Below are 22,456 nucleotides of genomic sequence, written 5' to 3' on the forward strand. Positions count from 1 at the left end.
AAATAACAATTTTGAAACCACCATTCCTATAATTCCACCACTTTCTCAAACACTAATTTTCAAAGAGAGGTGAGGAAAAAAAAATATCACCTATAATCTAGTTTACATTCTGCTGCAAAAAAATTTCCTTCAACACATTTTACATAGTCATAGCAATGATAAAAGTACAGTAATCATTTTAAAAAGACTTTTAATGGTCTACTTTCTTTGGATATACTTCCTGAAAGAGAATCACCAGGGCAAAACAATATAAAATCAAATACAAAAATCAGTGCGACTCCTACTGTGTTACAGATTGTCCTCTAAATGGACTGTGACTATTTTATATTGCTAGAGAGTTATGTGACTACTTGTCCTGATTCTAACCTATTATACTTTAAAACATCAATGTGATGACTTAGAAGAAAAACAATATTCTACTATGTTTTAATCTTACATGTTTAACCTTCAACTGTACATCACTTTTCCTTTTTGCTTACTATTTGCAGTTCACTTAGGACATGCTATTCCTAGACACCAGTTACTTTTCATGGTTTAACAAGATGTTCATGGGTACAAGTAAACTCCATACATCTGCTGTTAAAAGAACAAAATTGGCTAATTCTGGGCATTTTTTGTTTCTAAAACTGAAGATCACTTTAGGATTGCTATTGTTAATCTAGAGGCATAACACTAGAGTAGGTAAGGGCAATGAAACACCAAGTGTATACAGTGTAGAAGTGGCTGATACACTTTACATGGCCCTGCTAGGCCAGCACAGTCTAAAGCTATAGTCCATCATATTAGTTCACTTCAACTTCAGTGAGCCAAGCTACTTTGAAACGTGAGTTCTTCTGTAAACTTGAGTTCTTAAACATTATTTTATGTATATGGATGCCTTGTCTATATTATGTATCACTTATGAATGTATGTATGCATGTATGCTTAGTGCCAGGTCTTTGGGAGCCGTGGAACTGGAGTTACAGACATTTGTGTGCCACCATGTAGGTGCAGGGAATTGAACCCAGGTCCTGTATTAGAGCAGCACTCTTAATGCACTGAGGCATCTCTCCAGCCCTGAGATTTAGAGTTTTCATCAATTAGTTCATGACAAGGTTAACCCTGATACTTTTGGCATGTCACGTGTACTGCAATTAAAATGCCTGTCTATAACAGATAAATAAAATGTTTTCAGTGCTTAGCACAGGATAAACTTCAAACACTAGAGCAAACACTTAAGTATCTCATGCAACCACTTAAAATAGTTCAGTTAACTTGATTATTCTCACATAATGTCAATGAAAAGATTACAATTGTTCAGCACCCATGATTCCACTGTTACTGATCACTCTGGACACTCACACCTTGAGAAGCTGGAACTGTGACTTGTGACCTACATTTCCCCATTGCAAGTTCCTACATGCAAACATGCTAGACAAATAAATATAATTTAATTCATCTCTGTTTCCTTTCATTTTTTAATAGTTTTTGACATTAGTTTAATGTTTATCAAGGAAACTAATATGATGTTCTATATCACTATTAACTCAGTTCCACAAAGATTCTAAGTATCAACAATGAGTAAAGATTAAACAGAATCACTTGAAGAATGGGCATAATTCTAATAAGACCTGGTTTTATGCTTCATAAGGTTATCTTCTTGCTGGGAAGGGCAAAAAAAGGACATATACTACATTTGGGGCCTTCCAAAAAAAAAAAAAAAAAAAAAAGCTATGCCTAATTCTTTTTTTTAACATAATATATTCATTGATTCTTTGAAAATTTCACACCATGCACCCCTATCACAGTCATTTTCCAGTCTTCCCATGTCTGTCCCCTACCCTTGTGACCTCCCCCATAAAAGAAAATAAAAAGTAAAAAAAGTAAAAGAGAAAGAAAAGAAAAAAGGAAGGAAGAAGAAAGAAAAAAGAAAGGAGAGAGAAACAAGAAAGACAGGAAGGAAGGAAGGAAGGAAGGAAGGAAGAACAAAAGAAAGAAAGAAAGGAAGGAAGGAAGAAAAAGAGAGAGAGAGAAAGAGAGAGAGAGAGAGAGAGAGAGAGAGAACAAGTTGTGGCCAACCTCTCAGTGGCCAGCCTCTTTAACAGATCTGAGTCTTCCTCACACACCTCTACCAGACGCCATCAGTTGTGAAGAGCTGCTCTTCCACATCCCTATCACACTTTTTTAGAGTTCTCTTTGATTGCTTCCTGTTTAGGCTGCTACTTTGGGAATAAGGGTTGGGGAGACGGAGTTTGGGGGAGAGGTTTTCGCCACAGCCTTCTGTGTCCCTCTTCCTCAACTGTGCATCTATAGTCACCGATCTTATCGTAAACGTAGCTTCCTTGTTCCCTACAGTCAGCATGGAGTGTGGGCATCCACATGGGTTCTGGGGATGGCACAGATCACAAACGTAGGCCCCAACGCAGGAGAACTACAGATGCAGACAAGGCCCTCAGAGGCATCCCGGGCCACTCATGTTAATATGGCCTCTAGAGTCGGCACAACACAGGGACATCACTATGGCTTCAGGCGGCAGCACAGAGCACTGACATACACATGGCCTTTGGTGGTAACATAGGCCATGAACGTCAACACAGATACAGGCTGCTACTAGTAGGACCTTGGACCCAGACAAGGCCCTCAGGGGAAGCATGACCCTGGGCATCATCGTGGCCTCAGGTGGCAGCACAGGCCACTCACATCAGCCTGGTTCTCCGCATAGGACATGTACTGCTCAGTTTTTCCAACTTTCCCATCTCCATCACACATTCGTTCATCACAGTGCTGGAGGTGGGTGAGGGGCTGGCTTTAGCCCTGCTAGTTCTTACTAGTGGACCCATGGGGACTAAGAATGAGTGCAATGGGAAAAGCACTGCAGACCGCAGCAAACATGGGAAGGCCAAAGGACTACAGAGCACAGACAGCTACAGCAGAAGAGGCAAATCATGTGACACCTAAACTGGCTAAAACCTTACCCTGAAAAACCAGTTATCAGTACCCGGCCCCAGCATGCCCTCATGGCACAGGAAAGGCTTCTACGTGATAAGGAAGCTGTGGAGTTTCTTTGATGCTTGCAACTGTTCCAAAAGCTGTTCTCTGAGTACATTGGCTCTCGGCCCCTGTGATTCTTTCTACATTACAGAAAATGCACGAGAGTTACTTCTGTTTGTGTGTTTAGTGCAACTCCTACTCCCTACAAGTGAGAAAAATGCTTCTGTACAGCAGCATAGGCAGAGCTAATACACATACTGAATCTGAATTTCTCAGTATTCATGTTGCTCTTTACAGTCAGTGGGAGTGCGGATCCTGGCCCATGAAGCCATGTTGCTATCTAGGGGCCATGCTAATCTGAGTGGCCTGTACCTCCTCCTGAGGCCATGGTGATGTTCATGGTCTGCCTCCTAGGGCCTTTTCTGGGCCCATGTTAAAGGTCTGTGCTGTCACTGGAACCATAAAGTGAACACCAAAGCCCCCATGCTTCAGCCACAGGTTTAGAAGAAGACTCGTCAATGTTGTGCTTCCTCTGCTAGTGACCGCAGCTGCTAGGACCACAGTCCTCCTCCACCCCTCATGGGGAGTTATGGGCGGAACAAACACAGAAGTAAACCACTTCATCTCACTGTGCTTTATCTTCTCATAAACAAAACTCACAACAGAACTACCTCCTAGAAGTGTTAAATGATTAAAACCACGAAGTATCAGGACTATCGTGTTTTATAAAAATAAGGAGAGAAGTAATATGTTTGGTGGAGGTGTGGTAAGGTGTGGGAGAAGGGGGTGCTTCTGCGGGCCCATGCTGAGGCATCCCTTCTTCCTGAGGGATCAGCCATAGGATAACAGTATAGTATAGAATACAGTTTATTCAGGGCATGGGAAGGTAGTAGAGACAGAGAAAAGCAGAGGGGGGGGGGGGGGAGAAGGAGGAGGAGGAGGAGGAGGAGGAGCAGCCAGCCATGAACACATGGAGAGAGAGGGGAAGGGGAATGGGGAGAGATGGGGAGCAGGAGCAAGAAGACAGAACAAGAGCAAGCGAGTGAGGAGGGGAAAGCAGGCCCTTTTATAGCGAGTCAGGCACACCTGGCTATCGGCAGGTAACTGTGGCTCAGAGCCTAGACTAAATGCCAACAAGGTCAATGCTTGACATAGAGTGAACACTGAGTTCTGGATGATACTTTTCATTACAAAGTATTCATTTGCAAACTCTTAGTTCCACAAGAGCTACTAAGAATGGATGCCTAGGAGGAAGCGAAAGCGACAAGCTTGGCAGTGGTTACTGTGCAGAGGGATACCTAAAAACATCTAAGAACCTTGGGATTTAAAACCCCAGAAGCGTAGACTACCATCAGTGGTGCCTAGTAATTAAGTACAAGCAGGGTTTACCCCTCCTCAAGATCTTCTCATCTTTCCTGATTCTGAAGTCAGTTCCGAGGCAAGTGGGGGTGGCATATAATGTAAGAAACAGGAACGGGCCAACCATGACAAAGGAAGAAAGAGATTAAGTAATTTAACCTCAGACTGCAGGTCTATCTTCTGGCAAAGCCAATGCAGGCACACTTTTGGCAAATGCTTTATCCTGTACAGGAAGGACAAACCAAGTTCTAAACATAAACATGTGTAAATAACAGTTGACTGTAATGATTTTATACTTTAAATTTCACTGGCTACAGACCATTTCTTCTACAGCCTTACACAAAAGACAAGAGCTTTCAAGAAAGTCCTACAGACTCTTGAAATCAAGCAGGTCTCTCTCCAAATCTAAAACACAGGCCAATAAATACATGCTTACTATACACATTAGAGTGTCTGACTAACCCAACATCACCTTGCAGGCAGAAAGTGAATTTGGGCAAATCACTCACAGGAAGTAGCTGAATTATAGCTGGGACAAGAAAAGCACATTCAGATACTACAGAAGTCAGAGGTCAAATCAACACACTTTGTTTGCTGCACTTTGTTCTGGCGCTAGTCCTGGTTTTACTACTATCTCTGACAGAGAATGGTTTCTATGCATCTAAAAACTAAATAAATTCAAGATAATACACTGGTTAACCTTCTTCTAAAACACATTCAAGGACCATATAAAGAGAAGCTTAAGGTAAAGCTATTTATGACAGTACACAGACCCTGAACAATGGACTGAGCTAAGAATTCTTTCTAGTCACCTGACAAGGGCCACTTTGGCACTTAACAGTATTGAGTAACAAGCTATGATACACTGTGGAGAGTGACAGCTACCCGAGTAAAGGACCCCCTAGAGTGCAGAGATGGCTGGGTCTTCTCAGGGAAGAGGGTAAAGCCAGCTGCTAATGCAGATCCAGGCTGCAGATGACAACACAAAGGGAGACTCACAGTGATGCCAGGATGCAGTGAAGACTGTGGCTGGACTAAGGTTAAATACTGTAAATGCAAATGGGGTAGGGGTCAAATAGGAGTCAAAACATCAGCAAAACAATGGTTGGCAGCAAGTGGCACTATTCCCAGAGTCTAACTGCACGAAGAAAGTATAGTCCGCTAGAAGCTCTGCTCAGTTAAGAAAATAAGAAATACTGTTGCTGTGTAGAAATTTAAACACTCAAGCCAACCAAATTTTTCAAGTAAGGACAGAAATTCAAATGTCCATCCTGATCTTAAATACTTATTCAACTAGTTAAGGACAGTTTTTGAAACATATAAGCCAAAATGAAATGGGTCTGTAGATAAGTATCAGACGAGGGGCCAAGAACCTGCAATCTCTGATGCCAAATAATGGAATGGAGACAACACTGGCAATGAGGCTTTGAATACATGGTTAAAGGCCTTGAAATGCATCTAAAGAATTTCAATACTTCATTAGCTCTGTTCATTGGCTCTGAGAGAATAACATGGTGTGAGTATAATAATGTAACAGGATATAGTATACTCATGCATGTACATATCACAATAAAAATCAGAGGAAGAGGCCATTAAGTTTGAGAAAAGATTAGGACATACATGGAGAAACTAGAAGGACATGGGAGGGGATGATGGGAGAAAAAGGAAGCAGGAAGTGGTAGAATTATATTTTAAATTTAAAATAAAAATCGAGGGAGGAAGATGTTGAAAAGTGTTATTTGAAGTGGTTGGTTAGTGCCATGAAGGATGTAAATTACAGAAAAGTCTGCAATGGGATCAATCAGCTATGAGGGATTATTATTTTCCGAGCTGAGAAATAGAGGTCAGGTCAGAAAAATAAAAGAGAGAGAAAAAGAAAAACAAAACACAGAAGGTACACTTAAATATATTGAGTGTTTCGGACAGAGCTCTGCCCTTGTGGGGCTATTCATGCTGTTGTGCTGGCTAATTGTCAATTTAACACAAGCTAGAGTCATTTGGGAAGAGGGACTCTCATTTGGAAAAAATGTTTCCATAATTTACCTGTGGGAAAGTCTGTAGTGAACCTTGCTAATTAGTCCTTGATGTAGGAAGACCTGGCTCACTGTAGGCAGTGCCTGCCATTTGTGGGCAGGTGGCCCTGGGTGTATAAGAAAGCAGCTGGGCAAGGCATGAGGAGCAAGCCGTAAGTAGCACCCCTCCATGGCCTCTTCTTCAGCTCCCGCCTCCAGGTCCTGCTGTGAGTTCCTTTGAAGATGGACTGTGATGTAGAAGTGTAAGCAGAATTAACCTAACCTCCCTCAGCTGCTCTTGGTCAAGGTGTCCATCACAGTGACAGAGACCCTAGACAGCTGTTCCATTTTTTCTTGTCTTCTTTTTGTTTGATTGGCTGGGTGGGTGGTTGGTTTTGGTAGGTCAATCAGAATTATAATATCATTCTTCTGCCAAACCAAACATAGCTATTACTATATTAGGCTTTTAAATACCACTCCCTAACTAAACAAGAGATCTTTCAGATATCTTCGATATTTGATCATTGATGATACAAGATATAAACTTGGGTGAAAAAAAATCTATTCTGATGATAAAAGTCACCAAGCTGTAACTCTATTGCAGGATTCTGGCCCAACCAGGTAGATATGGAAACACTTAATTAAAGAATCAACTTTCTACCTTTGGCTTTTCTAATATACAGAGTACTTCCTACCAAAGGGGGACAAAAGTTTCAAAGAAATGGCATTTTTAAAAAAACTTTTGAATATATCTTTCTTTAGCAAGATTCAGCTGTGTTCTAAGTGTTTTGGTTTATAACGTGGTGTGCAATGTTTGTGTTAGCATTCCAGACATCAAGACAGGTTCACTTCTTTTCCTGACAATGAAACATAAGCACGGGCTGAGTAGGCGGTGGCACTGTACTGAGGCCTCCCCTCCTACACAAGCCTTAGGTTATCATATGACTCCCTCTTCTCCAGACCACTGAAGATAAATCAAAACCTGCCTCCGCTGTCCTCCAGATAGTGTCCTGTGCGGCTATCAAGACCGAAATCTTATGAATAAGACAGCCAAGTCTGCAGTGTGACACCTACAAGAACCTGAAATGCAGAGGAGGATTTGGATGGCACAGGACAGAGGTGGGTAAAGCTTGGGCACGCGAATGGGCAGAGTCTAATGCTATCAGACAGCTTAGACCTGATCTTCAAAATCTGTTCCTTCCGTATGAGACAGTTGTTCTGCCCCATCAGTGTGCACTGGCTCAGTTCCACCAGGTTAAAAACAATACAGCTTCATTTGGCAAAACATAACTTGATAGAGTCTCATGGCTCTTTGAACTCCATGCTATGGTGACAGAGTAAAGAAGGTCTAACAAAAACCAAAATGGCCTTACATTTGTCTGAATTGTGTGCCCCAAGTCAGGTCATTCTGTTAACATCACACCAGGTTTAGATAGCACTTGTGACTTAGAAATACGAGTCAGAGGACTGATCCAATGAAAGTAGTCGCAGAGAAAATCAAAACCACTTCTCATTTAAAAAGTCAGACTACTTCATAGTTCACATAGGAAAAAGTATTATTAACCTATTTTGACAGTCTTTTAAGGATAGTACTAAGAAAAATTCAGGGAAATCAGATGCAATACATCTGCAACATACCTTTCCCCCAAAAGAGGCTGTCTGGATCTCAACTCAAAACTTCTTAAAGGAAACATGCACTACGCATCTTGTATACCCTCTGTCCTCAGAGAAGCTGCTGGTAGGAGAAGCCCCCCCCCCCCAATGACTACTGAACTGATAATTAAACTTACTTAAAAAACAAGTTCTTACTCAATTGGAATCCTCCTCCCGGCACATTGGGCACTCTGTAGCTGCTGCTGTATAAGGAAGAGGAAGGACTTACCAAAGGAGGGAGGATGTGGTCTTACATGAGCATGGCCCAGAAGTGACACCTGAGGTCATGTAGAATTTGTGCACTCAGAGGCTTGGTCTGAGGGAACCCCGGAAAGAGAGGCCAGGTGGTGTACTTAGGGATGATTGGTGATGGAGACAGTTGTCACAGAACAATGGAAGAAGTAAAAGCCAACATTTTCTTTCTTAATTTTCACTCTCTCTTTTCGGCACATAAGACTCAGAAGGCTTGATCTCAACTGGGACTCAACGCCCATGGGGGTGGGGGTGGGGGTGGGGCGTCACTGCAGCTAGGAGAGCCCGGACCTATCTCTGAATTGTTATTGAAGAAAGTTCTGCTGGCTAAGGAGTCAGAAATCAGTTGCTTATAGGATCTAGAGGCCTCTTTGATGATGGTCAAACTTGCTTTTATTTGTTTGTTTGTTTTTTAAACTAAACTAAAGGATGCTATCCTTAAATAAAATATATATGAGGTTATAAATGACCTCAGCATATTAACACATAAATCACTGTGGTGACAGCAGGTGGCTCGCCTCCTGCCTGAGACACTTCCATTACAATCACTGTGGTTACAAACAGGAACACTGATGATCAAGTCTAAGCTCCTCCCTTGACGGAGAGGACAAACACCTGCTCAGGCAGTGCAGAGGAGAGCCAAAACTGGAGTCCAGGAATGCCAACCCCAGCCAGGGCTCCTCCCAGAGGAAGCAGACCGGTCCGGTGCATACTCACCATCTTTGTTTAGCCATTGTTTTCTCGTCCTGTACAAAAGGAGCTTGTTGTGGACATATGGTAATAAGAACTTGACACACCAGCTCTCCACACCAAGTTTGTTCTCAACCAGGACAATGGGACTCCGGTTATATCTTGCTTCGGGGCATGGGATCAGGCCAATTTCATCTCTAAATATCAAAGACATAAAAAGAAATTGAAGATATTACTGGCTTTTAATTCTTTTTTCTAGTCCCACAAAGCATTTTAAAAACCTCACATATTTAATTCTCTTAAGAACAGAACTAAGCTCATCTGCATGCTGCATTACAGGCCAGCCAGGGTTACACACAGTGAGACCCTGTCTCAAACAAACCTAAAATTAGCACAAGCAAATGAAAACAACAACCCCTAGATTTACTCACTCAGGAGACTGTGTGCTTTGAGGTCTAATAACTGTTTGCAGCACTTTAAGGAACCCCGGGAGCTAAAAACATAAATGCTACATTAGCTGGAATAAAGGAATCCCAGCTTCCAGACACACTGTTTGGGGGTAGGTTTTTAAAATTTAAATTCACAATGTTAAAAACAAGTTTTGTTCACTGTGATGGCTATTCCTGGTTGTCAACTTGAGTATATCTGGAATGAACTACAATCCAGAATTGGAGGGCTCACTGGGGATCCAGATCTTGAGGCTGGAAGACACAAGTTTCTGACCTGGATCTTGGCATGGAGATCTTGAGGCAGAGTGGCTATGAAACCTTAGGCCCAGGCAGGGTAATTACAGGAGACTGCTGAGTTCAAGGTCAGCCTGGGACAAAACTAGTCCCAGATGCAGGCGTGGTGGTACACACCTTAAATCTGAGCTACAACTTCTGCTGGAGGCCTACATAAAGACAATAGCAGAAGAAAGATTTGCTCTTCTTCAATGCTTGCATTTACTTGACAGCACATCTGCTGGAATCTTCTACAGAACACCAGCTGAAACAACTAGTTTTGTGGGACTGAGCAACTACTAGATTCTTAGAGTTCTAGCTGACCATTGTTAGGGAGTTCAACTATAGACTGTAAGTCATCCTAACAATTTCCTTCAATATAGAAAGATATTACATACGTTCTGTGACTCTAGAGAACCCAGACTAATATACTCACTATAGTTGTACTAGAAATAAAATATCTAAGTGCTAATTTAGTACCTAAATTATAGGACAAGCTGCAGAATTAAAAAACACACTCCTGTGACTGATTACCCTTCCAAGAAACTTTAAAAAACAGAATCTTGTGGACAGCTTGTGTTCAGTAACTGCATCTGAATGGATGGCCACCCTTGCTCCTTGGTGACATTCACCCGGCTTCCAAAGGTCACTCTAAGAGAATGTTACCTCCTCTCTCTGCAGCGCACTGTGCTGCATGGGCCATCTATCAGTCACCTTTAGCTTTGACAGATTTTTTCCCATCTGTAGGAGGGGTAGAGCTGTATTCTATCCCTGATAAAGAAAATGAGCTAGAGTGCACGCAGCTTTCCACGTAAAGAGAATGAGTCATAAGAATGTAAACCTTTGAAGAACTAAAGAAAAAAAAACATCACAAATGAAAAGAGATGCACTGTATAGACAAGCTCTTGATAAGAGTTCCTGGACTAAATGATTTCCTTCCTACCATTAATGGCCAGTGTGGTATGTTAAGTGCTAATCCTCTGGACTGCTCATCTGAATACAGAAATGGTATCTTCCCTGTTAGGTAAAGCAAAGGTGAGGAAGTGGCAAATGGTGAAGTGCTAGGCAAGGATAAACGGTATCCGTTCGTTGAACAGCAAGCGGCCAGTGTCAAGCTTTTGGTTCGTAGACGATGGATAGCTGAAGCAAAGAATGTCAATCATTTGGCAAGTTATTTTGCCCTAAGAAAATGGCATTTTGTTACTTCCAAAAAAAATTAACAGCATTTTCTTTAGAAAGAGATGTTGTCTTTAAGCTTCCAAATAACAGAATATTTCAATTTAGATTTCTCTATCTATTCCTTTAGATCACCGTCTAATTTTTCCAGGCAACTTTGGATTCCAAAATCATTTAAAAAATGACAAAAACTCATTCTTCTTGAGTCTCCTTTTATCGCTGAAGTCCACTGAGCTTAAGGGGAAATACAAACTAAAAGCCCATTTCTACTGTTACTAACATTTGGTACACATCTTTTTGCCATTCTTAAGTATTTTTTTACAGAAAGTGAGATCACACTGGGCATAAGCTTTTGACAATACTCAACATGAACTCTGTAAAGTGTCACAACAGACAAAAAACAGCCCAGGTTCCAGAAATTGTATAAATACCTTTATTGAATAGTTATTTTTGTCTTATAAGTTATAATTCTTTCTAGAATAATTGAAAAGGAAACAGTAAAATATCCATAGGAACTGACGCTTGCATATTAATATTAAACCCCTAACTGGTAGTGATGCTATTGCAGAGACCTAATAGGCCTCCTCATTAATTTTAAAGATAACTAACTTTGTATACCACTGAAACTATATTACTGACATTATTTAGAAAAAAACAGAAATTGCTGTTTCTTGTATGCCACAGTCTGTGTTTACTCTAAGCAAAAATCTACAGTAAAAATCTTCACCCCATTTTACAGATAAGAGAGTCTTATCTAAGTCTATTGGGCTAAAAATAAAACAAGATTCAAATCTAGGACTCAAATTCTAAACAAGAACTTTAAAAACTATACTATCACTAAACTACAGTAAATTACATGTGTAAGAGCATTATATTCTTAGCTTCATATTCATCAGCCTGCAGACAACTTTAAACTGTGTTTTATTATTACGCCCTTACTTAGTAGCCCTCCCATGGATTAAAAGTGTCTCAGTTCAATGCTAGTCTGAAAGAACTATCTTGATCTTGTGAGTCAAATAAAGTCTCCTGGGTATCACTATTCCTGATGTCTTTCTTACCTTGCTGCCTACTTTCACATGTTGTATGTTCATTGGTTTGAAGTTCCAGTAAGGACAGGGCCCTTTTCTCAACTATGTGCTGCTCTACATGCTGAGCTCCTGCCAGGATTATCCCCAGATAAGCATCTGGCCTGTCAAATGTGAGGGGTTTTGCTACACACACGAATGCAACAATTAGGCCAGAGAGTCAAGAACTTCTATCACCCACTTCTGTGTGATACTTACAATCACATCTTGCTGCTTTTGATCCATATAATGCCCCCAGTTTCTTATGACACTGTTAGTCCCCCAGACTTTGATGTTCATGTTAAATGTTGCCCCCCCATGGGATACACCCAGCCTCCCTTCTCTTCCAATAGACATAACACAACATGGCTGACGGATCTTCACTAGGAACTTACATTGTAGGGTTAATACACTGTTCATACAGGTTATGTCTTAACAACACAGTACTTACTTCTCATATGATCATGCTTGAAATCAAAAGTTCAGTTCTCATTCATATTAAGAACATTCCGAGTGTCCAAAAGCTACATATGGCTGGTATAGTGCATGTACAATTTAACCACACCAAAAATTTGGCTTCAGTACAAACTATATTTTGTACTTCTTGTCTCACATAGTGATTATGCACCTCAAATCAATGTAGATATTTGTGGAGGTTTGTACAAGCTTGATCTAGTAGGAGGTGTGGCCTTGGAGTGGGTGTGTCACTATGGCTTGGGTTTAAGACCCTCATCCCAGCTGCCCAGAAGCCAGACTCCTAGTAGCCTTCAGATGAAGATGTAGAACCCTCAGCTCCTCCTGGACCATGGCTGCCTGGATGCTGCCATGCTCCTATCTTGATGATAATGGACTGAAACTCTGAACCTGTAAGCCAGCCCCGATTAAATATTGTCCTTATAAGAGTTGCCTTGTTTACAGTGGCTGTTCATAGCAGTAAAGCCCTAACTAAGACAATATTCAATCAAAAAAGAAGAATTTTCTGGATATGAGAATATTGACATGATGACCTAATTAGGCTGTACAGTAGACAGCTGCCTTCCACATTAAGGCACAGTCTATATACCTCATGGTAATAAATATTCCTGGGTCAAGCCACTAGTTGAAGAAAATCCAAAAGGATTCCTAGTCACCCATGCAAACTGTATTTATGATGCGTTTTCCTCTTTGCAGCGTGTTCTGGCAAGGAGTGGAGGGTCAAGTTAACTCTGGGGCTCTGAATTCTCATTAGCCTTTCAAGATCAAGAGGGCACTGAGCCTGGGAGGAGTCAGTCATACCTGACAGAAACATCATTCCTATGTCACTGAGCCTTTGGCTGCTTCAGGTAGATACTTCTACAGAAACAAAGTTAATATATTCAAGAGAGGAGATGTTAACAAATAAAATGGCAACCTATCCTAAGTTGGAGAAAATGGGAAACAAAGGTAAATAATGAAAAACTTTTATAATACTGTTTTTAGATAATAACTTTAAAGATAGATAATATCTGTTTTTTAAAACTAGAAATACAGCCTTCTTGAGTCTAAAAAGGCTAGATTACGCAAAGACATACTGGCACTTCTGAAAAGTCCAACACACATTTTAAAAGAAGGATAGAAGATACTCCTACTGTATGGAATGTATACTAAAACACAGCTGCTGACAAATACTAAATAATGAATTGAGTGATTTAAATGTTTATAGCTTACATAACTTAGTTCAAATACCCAACTTCTCTCAAGCCTTCATATTTCACATGACCCAAATACTTACGAATAGTCATAAATTATATGTTCAGAGTATACATTAGTGAGACCGCAAAGTAAAATCATGATGAAGAGAGAGGCACTGAAGCCCTTTAAGAGTTTTTGGTGATCCAGAAAAAGAGACCTGCTCCACACTCCACTGGGTCAACCTGCCAAACTAATTAATCTTAATTTCCCCAAATATAGTATTTTTAGTCTACCTCAAAGACTAGAAACTGGAGTGGTCACTATATTAAATGTCTAACCTTTGCTACAATGTTTCAGGAAACAACACCAATGATAAAAAATAAGCCTTTCACTTGCCCAACTTTTTTTTCCCCTCTAAAGGATGTGTCTCTTACTTGCACTGCAGCTGGAATTCTCAAAAAGGGCCTCAAAGACAGACACACAAGACATCAAAGCATTCCTTAAAAGGCCCGGCAGCCACTATGGCTACTGCCAGGAAATCACTCCAAACACTCATTCTGAAAAAAGTCAGCAGTGAAAAGAGGAAAGGAGGAGGACTTAGGGGCTGTCAGAGCTGGCAGGTCTGTTTAGAGGCCAGTAGTCTTTTGTCTTGAATGAAGTACAGTTTTAAGTCCTTAATTGACACGAGGGAGCAGGCCATCTGAGGACTTCTAAATTCTTTTATGAGATCACCTTGGAGGAAAAGAACACTTTGTTAAAATGTACATTTGGCCTTTCATTTAGTCAGAAAAGCTAAGGAGGCTAGAATGCTTAAAAACAATTCATGTGTTTTAGATAAAAAATTAAAATATTAAAAATAAATTGTATAACCAATGAGAAAATTATACAAAACCAAACTTCATGTTTGCTTCCCAGGGGGACAAGAAGAACTGGGCTACATTCTGGCTTCTTATTCTTTTGTATACTGGTGTAGGTAACTCTTTAGTAGCTTCCTTTTCATTCGTTAAAGGGAGAGTACCAGAAAAAAAAATCTTGAGAGTATCTTCCTAGAGATTCACACACAAAATGGAAAGGGAGGAGAAAGAGATAATATAGGTGTCAGTTTAATAGTGAACTTATAGAAGGCAACAATGCTAGGTAAGAATGCCTTAAGAGGCTCCTCTGTAACTTCTGACCAGCTACTGATAAAAAAAAGTATCCAGTTTGCAACAGCTTTCTGAGATCCACCCAGGTCACCTTCAAAAACTGTTACATCCGATTCGCTTTGCAATTTTGTGACAAGCGAGTGGAAAAGTCAAAGGCAGCCTCCAATCCCTTTTAGTTAACCCGAAAGAGGGGCTAGGGAGTCTGATGGGGTCGATAAGCCTCTACAGCCACGCACTGGATGCAATCGAGAGTCGCCTCCAAGGCACAGAGACCCACAGCCTTGGCCCGCGGGGCAAGCGCACCCCGGCGGAGGGCGGCCAGGAGAAGAGTTGCCACAACTCCCGGGACGCGCCGGGCAGGGCAGAAAACTCCACGCTCGGACGTGGCTCTCGGAGGTCGCTCCCCAGCACTGACCCGCCACGCGTCCTGGTAACGGCCAGCTGGCCGGGCGCGACAGTCCTAGCCGTGCTCCGCCTGTCGGAAGCGCGCATGGGCCCCGAGCGGCCGCGGCGAGTGGACTAGAGCGCGGCCCCGACCCGCCCCAGACGACCCCGGCGGGGCAGGGCACGCAACTCACATGTGCGGGTTCCTTCGGAAGGCGTTGGTGATGTCCTTCACCACCCTCTGCACCAGCACTGCCACCTCCTCGTTCGTCTCGGCCATGTTGGCGGCCGCCGCGATCGGGCGCGCCTCCGGGAGAACCCAGCCGCCGGCGGGAGTTCCGCGGAGGCGCGCGCGCGCGCTGGCCCAGGCGCGTTCTCGCAGAGGCCGCCGAGCACTTCCGGGTCAGGGAGGGCCGCAGAGCTGCTGGGTTGGGCCGCCTCTTCAAGTTCCAAGTCTCTGATTGAATTTGGTTCACTAGGCATGGAGGAAGGAGGGTTCCCCCCGCACTTCTCTGAGCAGGCTTGTCCCGGAATGGCCTTTACCCGGGGACCTCCGGACCGCAGCGCCATGCCCGTTTCACCGGCCCACCCCGGGAGGAGGCTGGTTGCTGACCACCTTTTGCACTCTTGTGCTACTTTGTGCCTCAAGTTTAAAGTAGCCCTTTCAATTAGATCGTGTAATGCATTAAGCAAAGGAAAGAAAGTACAGGAGAAACAACCCTTCAGATCTAGGGGAAAAGGTTTTAAAAAGTACTGTACTTTTAGCATTTTTGATACGTTTGGTTATCACTGCGTTAATTTGGAGTATAAAAGAAAAATAAAAGAAACAATGCTTTGACAATTTGTTCCTGGCGTCTATTGCTCCACAAACTATAAGATTGCTATGTTCCATTTGGATTTTATCTTTTTTTATATATCAAAGGTTTATTGTCCCTTCTAAGAACAAAATTCTGACTGCCTTAAACTGGTGATGGTTCCTCCTCCTTCCCCTCTTCTCCCTCCTTCCCTTCTTCTCCCTCCTCCCCTTTCTCCTCCCTCTCCCCCCTCTTCTCCCACTTCCCATGCTTGAAGTCTGTATCTTTTTAAATTTTGGTGTTTCTCCCTGGCCAGGTAGTGTACAACTGTGATCTTGGGAGGTGAAAACAGGCTTGACGTTCAAGGTTATCTTTGGCTGGCCTATTTGAAACTTGGATCTCTAAAAACCAAAAGTTTTGCAAAGCACACTATGGTTGGTCCTGGTCCTGGTGAAGAAACAAGAGAAAGTCTACAAACCTGTAGAAAGCCAGACAAATCTGATTATGACACTGTAAAATCTTAAGACTCTTGACAAACCCTAGGATGAAGCAATGAAACAAACAGGGTATGTTACATCCCTAGACCAAGAACACGTTCAAGAGTCCTGTTGGGTGATACTGGAGGCTGGAGATAAGAAAGCTTAGCAATGAAGAACACTTGTTTTTAGTACCCACAACCACCTGTAACTCCAGCTCCAAATGATCCAATATCCTTTACTAGCCTCCATGGGAACACACACACGCGCGCACACACACATACACACACACACATACACACATTTTTTATATTTTTATAAAAATAGTATGTACAGGAGATTCCTCAGAAAATTGGAAATAGATCTCCCTGAAGACCCAGCTATACCACTCTTGGGTATATACCCAAAAGATGCCCCACCGTGCCATAGGGGCACATGTTCCACTATGTTCATAGCAGCCTTATTCATGATAACCAGAAGCTGGAAAACAACCCAGATGTCCCACAATGGAAGAATGGATACAGAAAATGTGGTTCATTTACACAATGGAATACTACTCAGCTATTAAGAATGAGGACATCCTGAGTTTTGCAGGCAAACGGATGGAACTAGAAAATATCATCCTGAGTGAGGTAACTCAGGCTCAAAAGGACATGCATCATGGTGTGTACTCACTAAGTGGCCATATGCCAAAATAGTACAGAATACCCAGGACACAATCCACAGAACTCAAGAACGTTAACAAGCCGAGGGACCCAAAGGAGAATGCCTTAATCCTACTTGGGAGGGAGAAGAAAGCAATTATGGGGGTGGGGGTGGGCAGAGGGATGGAGTAACCTGGGTGGGAGAGGGGACAGGGAAGGAAAAGGGGGAACATGATCAGGTATTGGGGGGTGGGGTGGGGACAGGACAGAAGCCCTGAGGGCCAGCAGAAAGAACGGGAACAGGTAGGAGGTCAGGAGGTGGGGGACCCTCTAGAATATACCAGAGACCTGGAATGTGAGAGACTAGAAGGACTCAAAGGGAGGGACCTTAGATGAAATGCCCTACAGTGGGGAGAGGAAACTTGTAGAGCCACCTCCAGCAGAAAGACAAGGAAGGCATCAAGTGGAGGGATGGGGTTGCCATCCCACAGTCAAAAACTCTGACCCAGAATTGTTCCTGCCTAATAGAACTACAGGGACACAAATGGAGAAGAGTCTGAGGGAAAGGAGGTCCAGTGACAGACCCAGATTGGGATCCAGCTCAAGGGGAGGCTCCAAGGCCTGACACTGCTATTGATGCTATGATGTGCTTACAGACAGGAACCTAGCATGGCTGCCCTCTGAGACCACCACCCCCATCCCCCAGGCAGCTGAAAGAGTCAAATGCAGATGCTTATACTCAACCAATGGACAGAAGTCAGGGACCCCTGTGGTTGAATTAGGAAAAAGCTGGAAGAAGCTAATAAGGAGGGCTTCCCCATAGGAAGACCAACAGTCTCAATTAACCTGGATCCCTGTGATCTCTCAGACACTGAGCCATCAACTAGGCAGTATACACTATTTGGTGCAAGGCCCCAGACACATATACAGCAGAGAACTGCCTGATCTGGCCTCTGAGAGAAGATGCAACTAACCCTTGGGATAAAGCCTTTCTCAACCCTAACTTGAGGCCCCAGGGGGTGGGGAGGTCTGGTGGGGGAAGGGGCAGGTGGAGGAGGCATGGGATGAGGAAGAATTGGAGGGCAGATCACCTGGAGGAGAATAACAACTGGATTGTAAAAAAAGATTAAATACTACTACTACTACTACTGCTGCTGCTGCTGCTGCTGCTGCTGCTGCTACTACTACCAATACCAATAATCATAATAAAATAATAATAAATTGATATAATGAAATAAAGGATTTTTTTGTGCAAAGTGGAAAAAACTATGCTACAATCCTTCCATGGCTTCAAGTAACTGGCAAGTCTGGTCAGAACCGCTTCCCCTTCCCTTCGTGACACTAGGGAAGAGCCCCCAGTTCTGAGAGCGGAACTGAAGGAGGACACTGAGAAATAGAAGTGTTTTCAAAGCCTTTCTTTTTAATCTTAAAAATTAGATTTTTTTTAACAAAAATGTTTCCAGGATGCTACAGTTTAACAAGAAAAATCCAAGCTTGATCCTCAAATCTCAAAATAAAACTGATTCAGAAAGATAATATCTCAGTGCAGTTCTGTATTTGGCCTCCCTCCACTCTCTGTACTGATGTGAAAGCTGTGAATTATATGCCTCACCGTCCTAAGTGTTAGAAATGGTCTCACCCAGTAGTTACAGGTCTAATAAGTATAGACCTTAAATGTTTAGAGCTGAATGTTTTAGAATGTTGGTCCAACTCACTTTTATAAATAAGGGCTAAAATCCTAAGAAGGTTAGAATTGAAGTTCATGAGTCCTAACTAGTGATATCTGAATAGTATGGAGCTAAATTTAAGAGAATTTTGTTTTAAGACTAGAAGATCTTTATTGAGGGTCCTAAAAATATGTAGTAATGAAATATAAAGCAAAGAGTTCAAATGACCAAAGATGGAAGATTGATTGAATTATTGCAAGGAGCCAGGGGGATGACTCAGCAAGTAAAAATGCTAACCTGAAGACCTGAGTTCTGTCCCTGAATCTGACAGTAGAGGGGGAAAAATCCAGTAGGTTGTCCTCTGGGCTGAACTCACAGATGTATCACAATCACATACATATCATTATCATGATCATCATCGTCATCATTGTCATCTTCCTAAATTGTGGTTAAGCTTTGTAAGAAAATATTACTGCATCATTGAATTATAACTCAAGAACTATGCAGTTGAAACTCTGTATCTACAAATTCTACCCATGGCTAGGTGAATCCAAAATAAGTAACTGTATTTGAAAAAAATAGTACCTCTGCACCAAACTTGTACATATTTATTTTATTTACAACTGAGTAGAAGTCTATAAACTAAAAAGGTTGCTAATGATTATCTCTGTTTGATAGAATTAATGGATATAATTGGACCTCTAAATAAACATCCTAGGAGCTGGAATACTTTAAACTATTTGAGTGCCATGTGGGTATTGTACTCTGCATGTAGATCCAGTACTGGATGGTGAAGGCAGAAGATTCTTTAAGTACACTGGCCAACTAGACTATCCAAGTTGGCTAGCTCTGGGTTTGAGGGAGAGACCTTGCATCAAAGCATACAACGGAAGAGTAATTTAAGAATATTCCTGGCTGGGCAGTGGTGGCACACACCTTTAATCCCAGCACTTGAGAGGCAGAGGCAAGCGGATCTCTGAGTTCGAGGCCAGCCTGGTCTACAGAGTGAGTTCCAGGACAGCCGGAGCTACACAGAGAAACCCTGTTTCCAAAAACAAAAACAAATCAAAAACAAAAAACAAAAAACAACAAAAAAGAATATTCCCAGTATTAATTGGGGACCTCCATATGCATTCTTAAACAAGCATATGTGAACACATACATAGCACATCACATATGTACCTCAAACAAATAAAAAGAAAAAATATGTATGCATACATACATGTTCTAAGCCTTACTGGATACTCCAAACACAAAGAAACAAAAATCCTAATGTATATGTCAGGTCCTAGAAGGAACAAGGCTGGATAGTGGACTAGATTTAATGACCTGTGAAAAGAAGAGGCTTTGGATTCTGGTCATGTCTTTACTCTTTGTATTAATCTACTTACTTTGTATATGTATTTCACCTATTTTTATTTGAAGTCTACCTTGTGATAACATTAAACAAGGTTCATATGCTCTTATAATATTTGCTAGATATGTTTACTAACATAGGAAGCTCATTTCATCACCTCAGCAAGGTGGCCCAACTGTGCATCTCCACGCTGTAAAGGGGAAGGACTGGAGAATTGTGAGTTCAAGCCCACAATGGACTACATAATAAGTTCCAGTCTACCTTGTGTTACACAGTGAGTCCTTGTCTAAAAATCCAATAAAGAAAGTGTTGGCTCAAAATATTACTCATTGAGACAGTGCCTGCCTAGCATGTGTAAGACCTTAGCATTGGCCTCACACCTAAAAACAAATATTCAATTTTAAGTACTTGGTTATGATATTGTGATTAAATAAAGGTATGCAATGAGTGTGGGAATCTTGGTAAATACCTTGGTTTGAGTATATTGCTTTATTTCCACTAACACAAGACTTCATGTATAAGGGCTACTTTTAAAAAGCCACAAAATTGCTGGAGAATGCTAATGTCATCTATTGTTATCTTTAGTTGACACATCTAGCATTTCATTAGACTAATTGTTGGAATACAGTTAAGAGAGCCGTGTTAGCATCTTTAAGCTGGGGGGGGCGGGGCGGCACTGGCCTGATGGTTGCTTATGTCTGTGAATAAGGGAAGCAGTATTGCTCATCAATCGGCATAAAAAGAACAATAGTAAATGGAGAGCTAGGTAAAACACTATCGAACTGAAATAGGCTTACCATGTGCAAAGAGCATTAAACCACAGTGTAAGCAATCTCATAGAGCATGAACTGCTTTTAACCTGAACAAGTAGGTGAATGCTACCAAAAGACCAATTTATGCTACTGTTAGGATTCATGAAGATACTAGTCACGTGAATGGCTTTGCTGCTAAGAGATGACTCTTTTCATTAGTATTTTATGGTTCCAAATGATCCCGTTCCTTTACTTTGTTTTCTTTGCCACTGAGGCCCAGGAGACCCCTGATGTAATCATTAGGAAAGAACAGGGGAAAATGGCTAGAGAGAAAAAGCCAACCCAGGACTTGCGCATGGAAACAGCAGAGGGAAAGTTTCCTCTCCTAGGGCAACCCAATACATACTTCTCATGTGTGAAAGATTCCAAATGGTCATAGGATATTTCTTAGTATTATGCCTTTTAAAAGGATGAATAGCAGGGCGGTGGTAGCACACACCTGTAATCTCAGTACTGTGGGAGGCAGAGGCAGGAGGATTTCTGAGTTTGAGGCCAGCCTGGTCTACAGAGTGAGCTCCAGGACAGCCAGGGCTATACAAAGAAACCCTGTCTCCAAAAAACCAAATCCAAAAAACCAAAACAAACAAACAAACAAAGAAAAAGGATGAATAAATAATTTTAAACAAAACTGACAGATGAAAACATTAAGTTATAGCCAAAATTGTAAAGGTAAGTAGAAGTTTAATTGTATTTCTCTTAGTTACTGTGATGGTTTGTAGATGCTCAGCCCAGGGAGTGACACTATTAGAAAGTATGGCCCTGTTGGAGTAGGTGTAGCCTTGTTGGAGTAGGTGTGTCACTATGGGTGTGGGCTTTAAGAGCTTCACCTTAGCTACCTGCAAATCAATATCCTGCTAGCAGCTTTCAGATGAAAATGTAGAACTGATGTCAGCTCCTCCTTCACTGTGCCTGCCTGGATGCTTCCATGTTCCTGCTTTGATGATAATGGACTCTGAACCTGTAAGTCAGCCCCAATTAAATGTTGTCCTTTATAAGACTTGCCTTGGTCATGGTGGCTGTTCACAGTAGTAAAACCCTAAGACCAGACCTTTACTTTTTCTGTTGCTGAGATAAAATGCTGTGACCAAAGGGAAGTTAGGGAAGAGAGAATATATTTTGGTTTAGGGTTAGGGGCGGATAAGATAACAAGGGGGGTAAGATAAGCAAAGCAACGGGACCAGGAGATGATGATGGCTCACATCTGGGAACAAGGAGAGGGAAACTGAGGTGTAACAGAAGTGGTGTGAGGCTATTCATCTCAAAGCCGGTCTCCAAGGCTGCACAAACTAAACCTCCCCAAACACCACCACACAACTGAAACCAAATACCGAAGACTATGGGGGACAGTTTGCATTCAAACCACTATGGTCTTTGTATAATTCCTCTTTCCAAAAAATTTAAGAAATATTGTAATAAAAATACCTTATTTCTCAGTTTCCTCCTTTTTCCATGTTTTAAACCACCTCTGAGACCCATCAACATTAATATTAGGCTAAATTAGCTATAAAAATGATGAATTTTCCCTGGGAAATGTTGAATTATCCTCTTGACTTGCAGTATAACCTTCATAGAGATGTATCGTCTGAGATTTAGGAAGGTATGCCAAAGACTAGTTCCTTACTTGATGTC

General features: G+C 41.9%; 1 protein-coding gene across 3 annotated transcripts in view; it reads right to left on the bottom strand.

The window, feature by feature from the left end:
- Positions 1–15,414, bottom strand: part of Ptar1 (protein prenyltransferase alpha subunit repeat containing 1) — a 33,965-nt gene extending 18,551 nt beyond the window's left edge. For 2 of the 3 annotated variants that reach the window (XM_052188256.1, XM_052188250.1), the window contains exons 1-2: positions 15,272–15,414; positions 8,964–9,133 (exon numbers count right to left, since the gene is read on the bottom strand). In XM_052188256.1, the coding sequence (XP_052044216.1) occupies positions 8,964–9,133; positions 15,272–15,357 (256 nt within the window). In that variant the 5' untranslated portion in view covers positions 15,358–15,414. The remainder of the gene's footprint in view (positions 1–8,963; positions 9,134–15,271) is intronic. The other variant, XM_052188244.1, reaches the window with a different exon arrangement.
- Positions 15,415–22,456: the final 7,042 nt, after the last annotated feature.

The sequence above is a fragment of the Apodemus sylvaticus genome, chromosome 1 (assembly GCF_947179515.1).
Source record: "Apodemus sylvaticus chromosome 1, mApoSyl1.1, whole genome shotgun sequence".
Lineage (NCBI taxonomy): Eukaryota > Metazoa > Chordata > Mammalia > Rodentia > Muridae > Apodemus > Apodemus sylvaticus.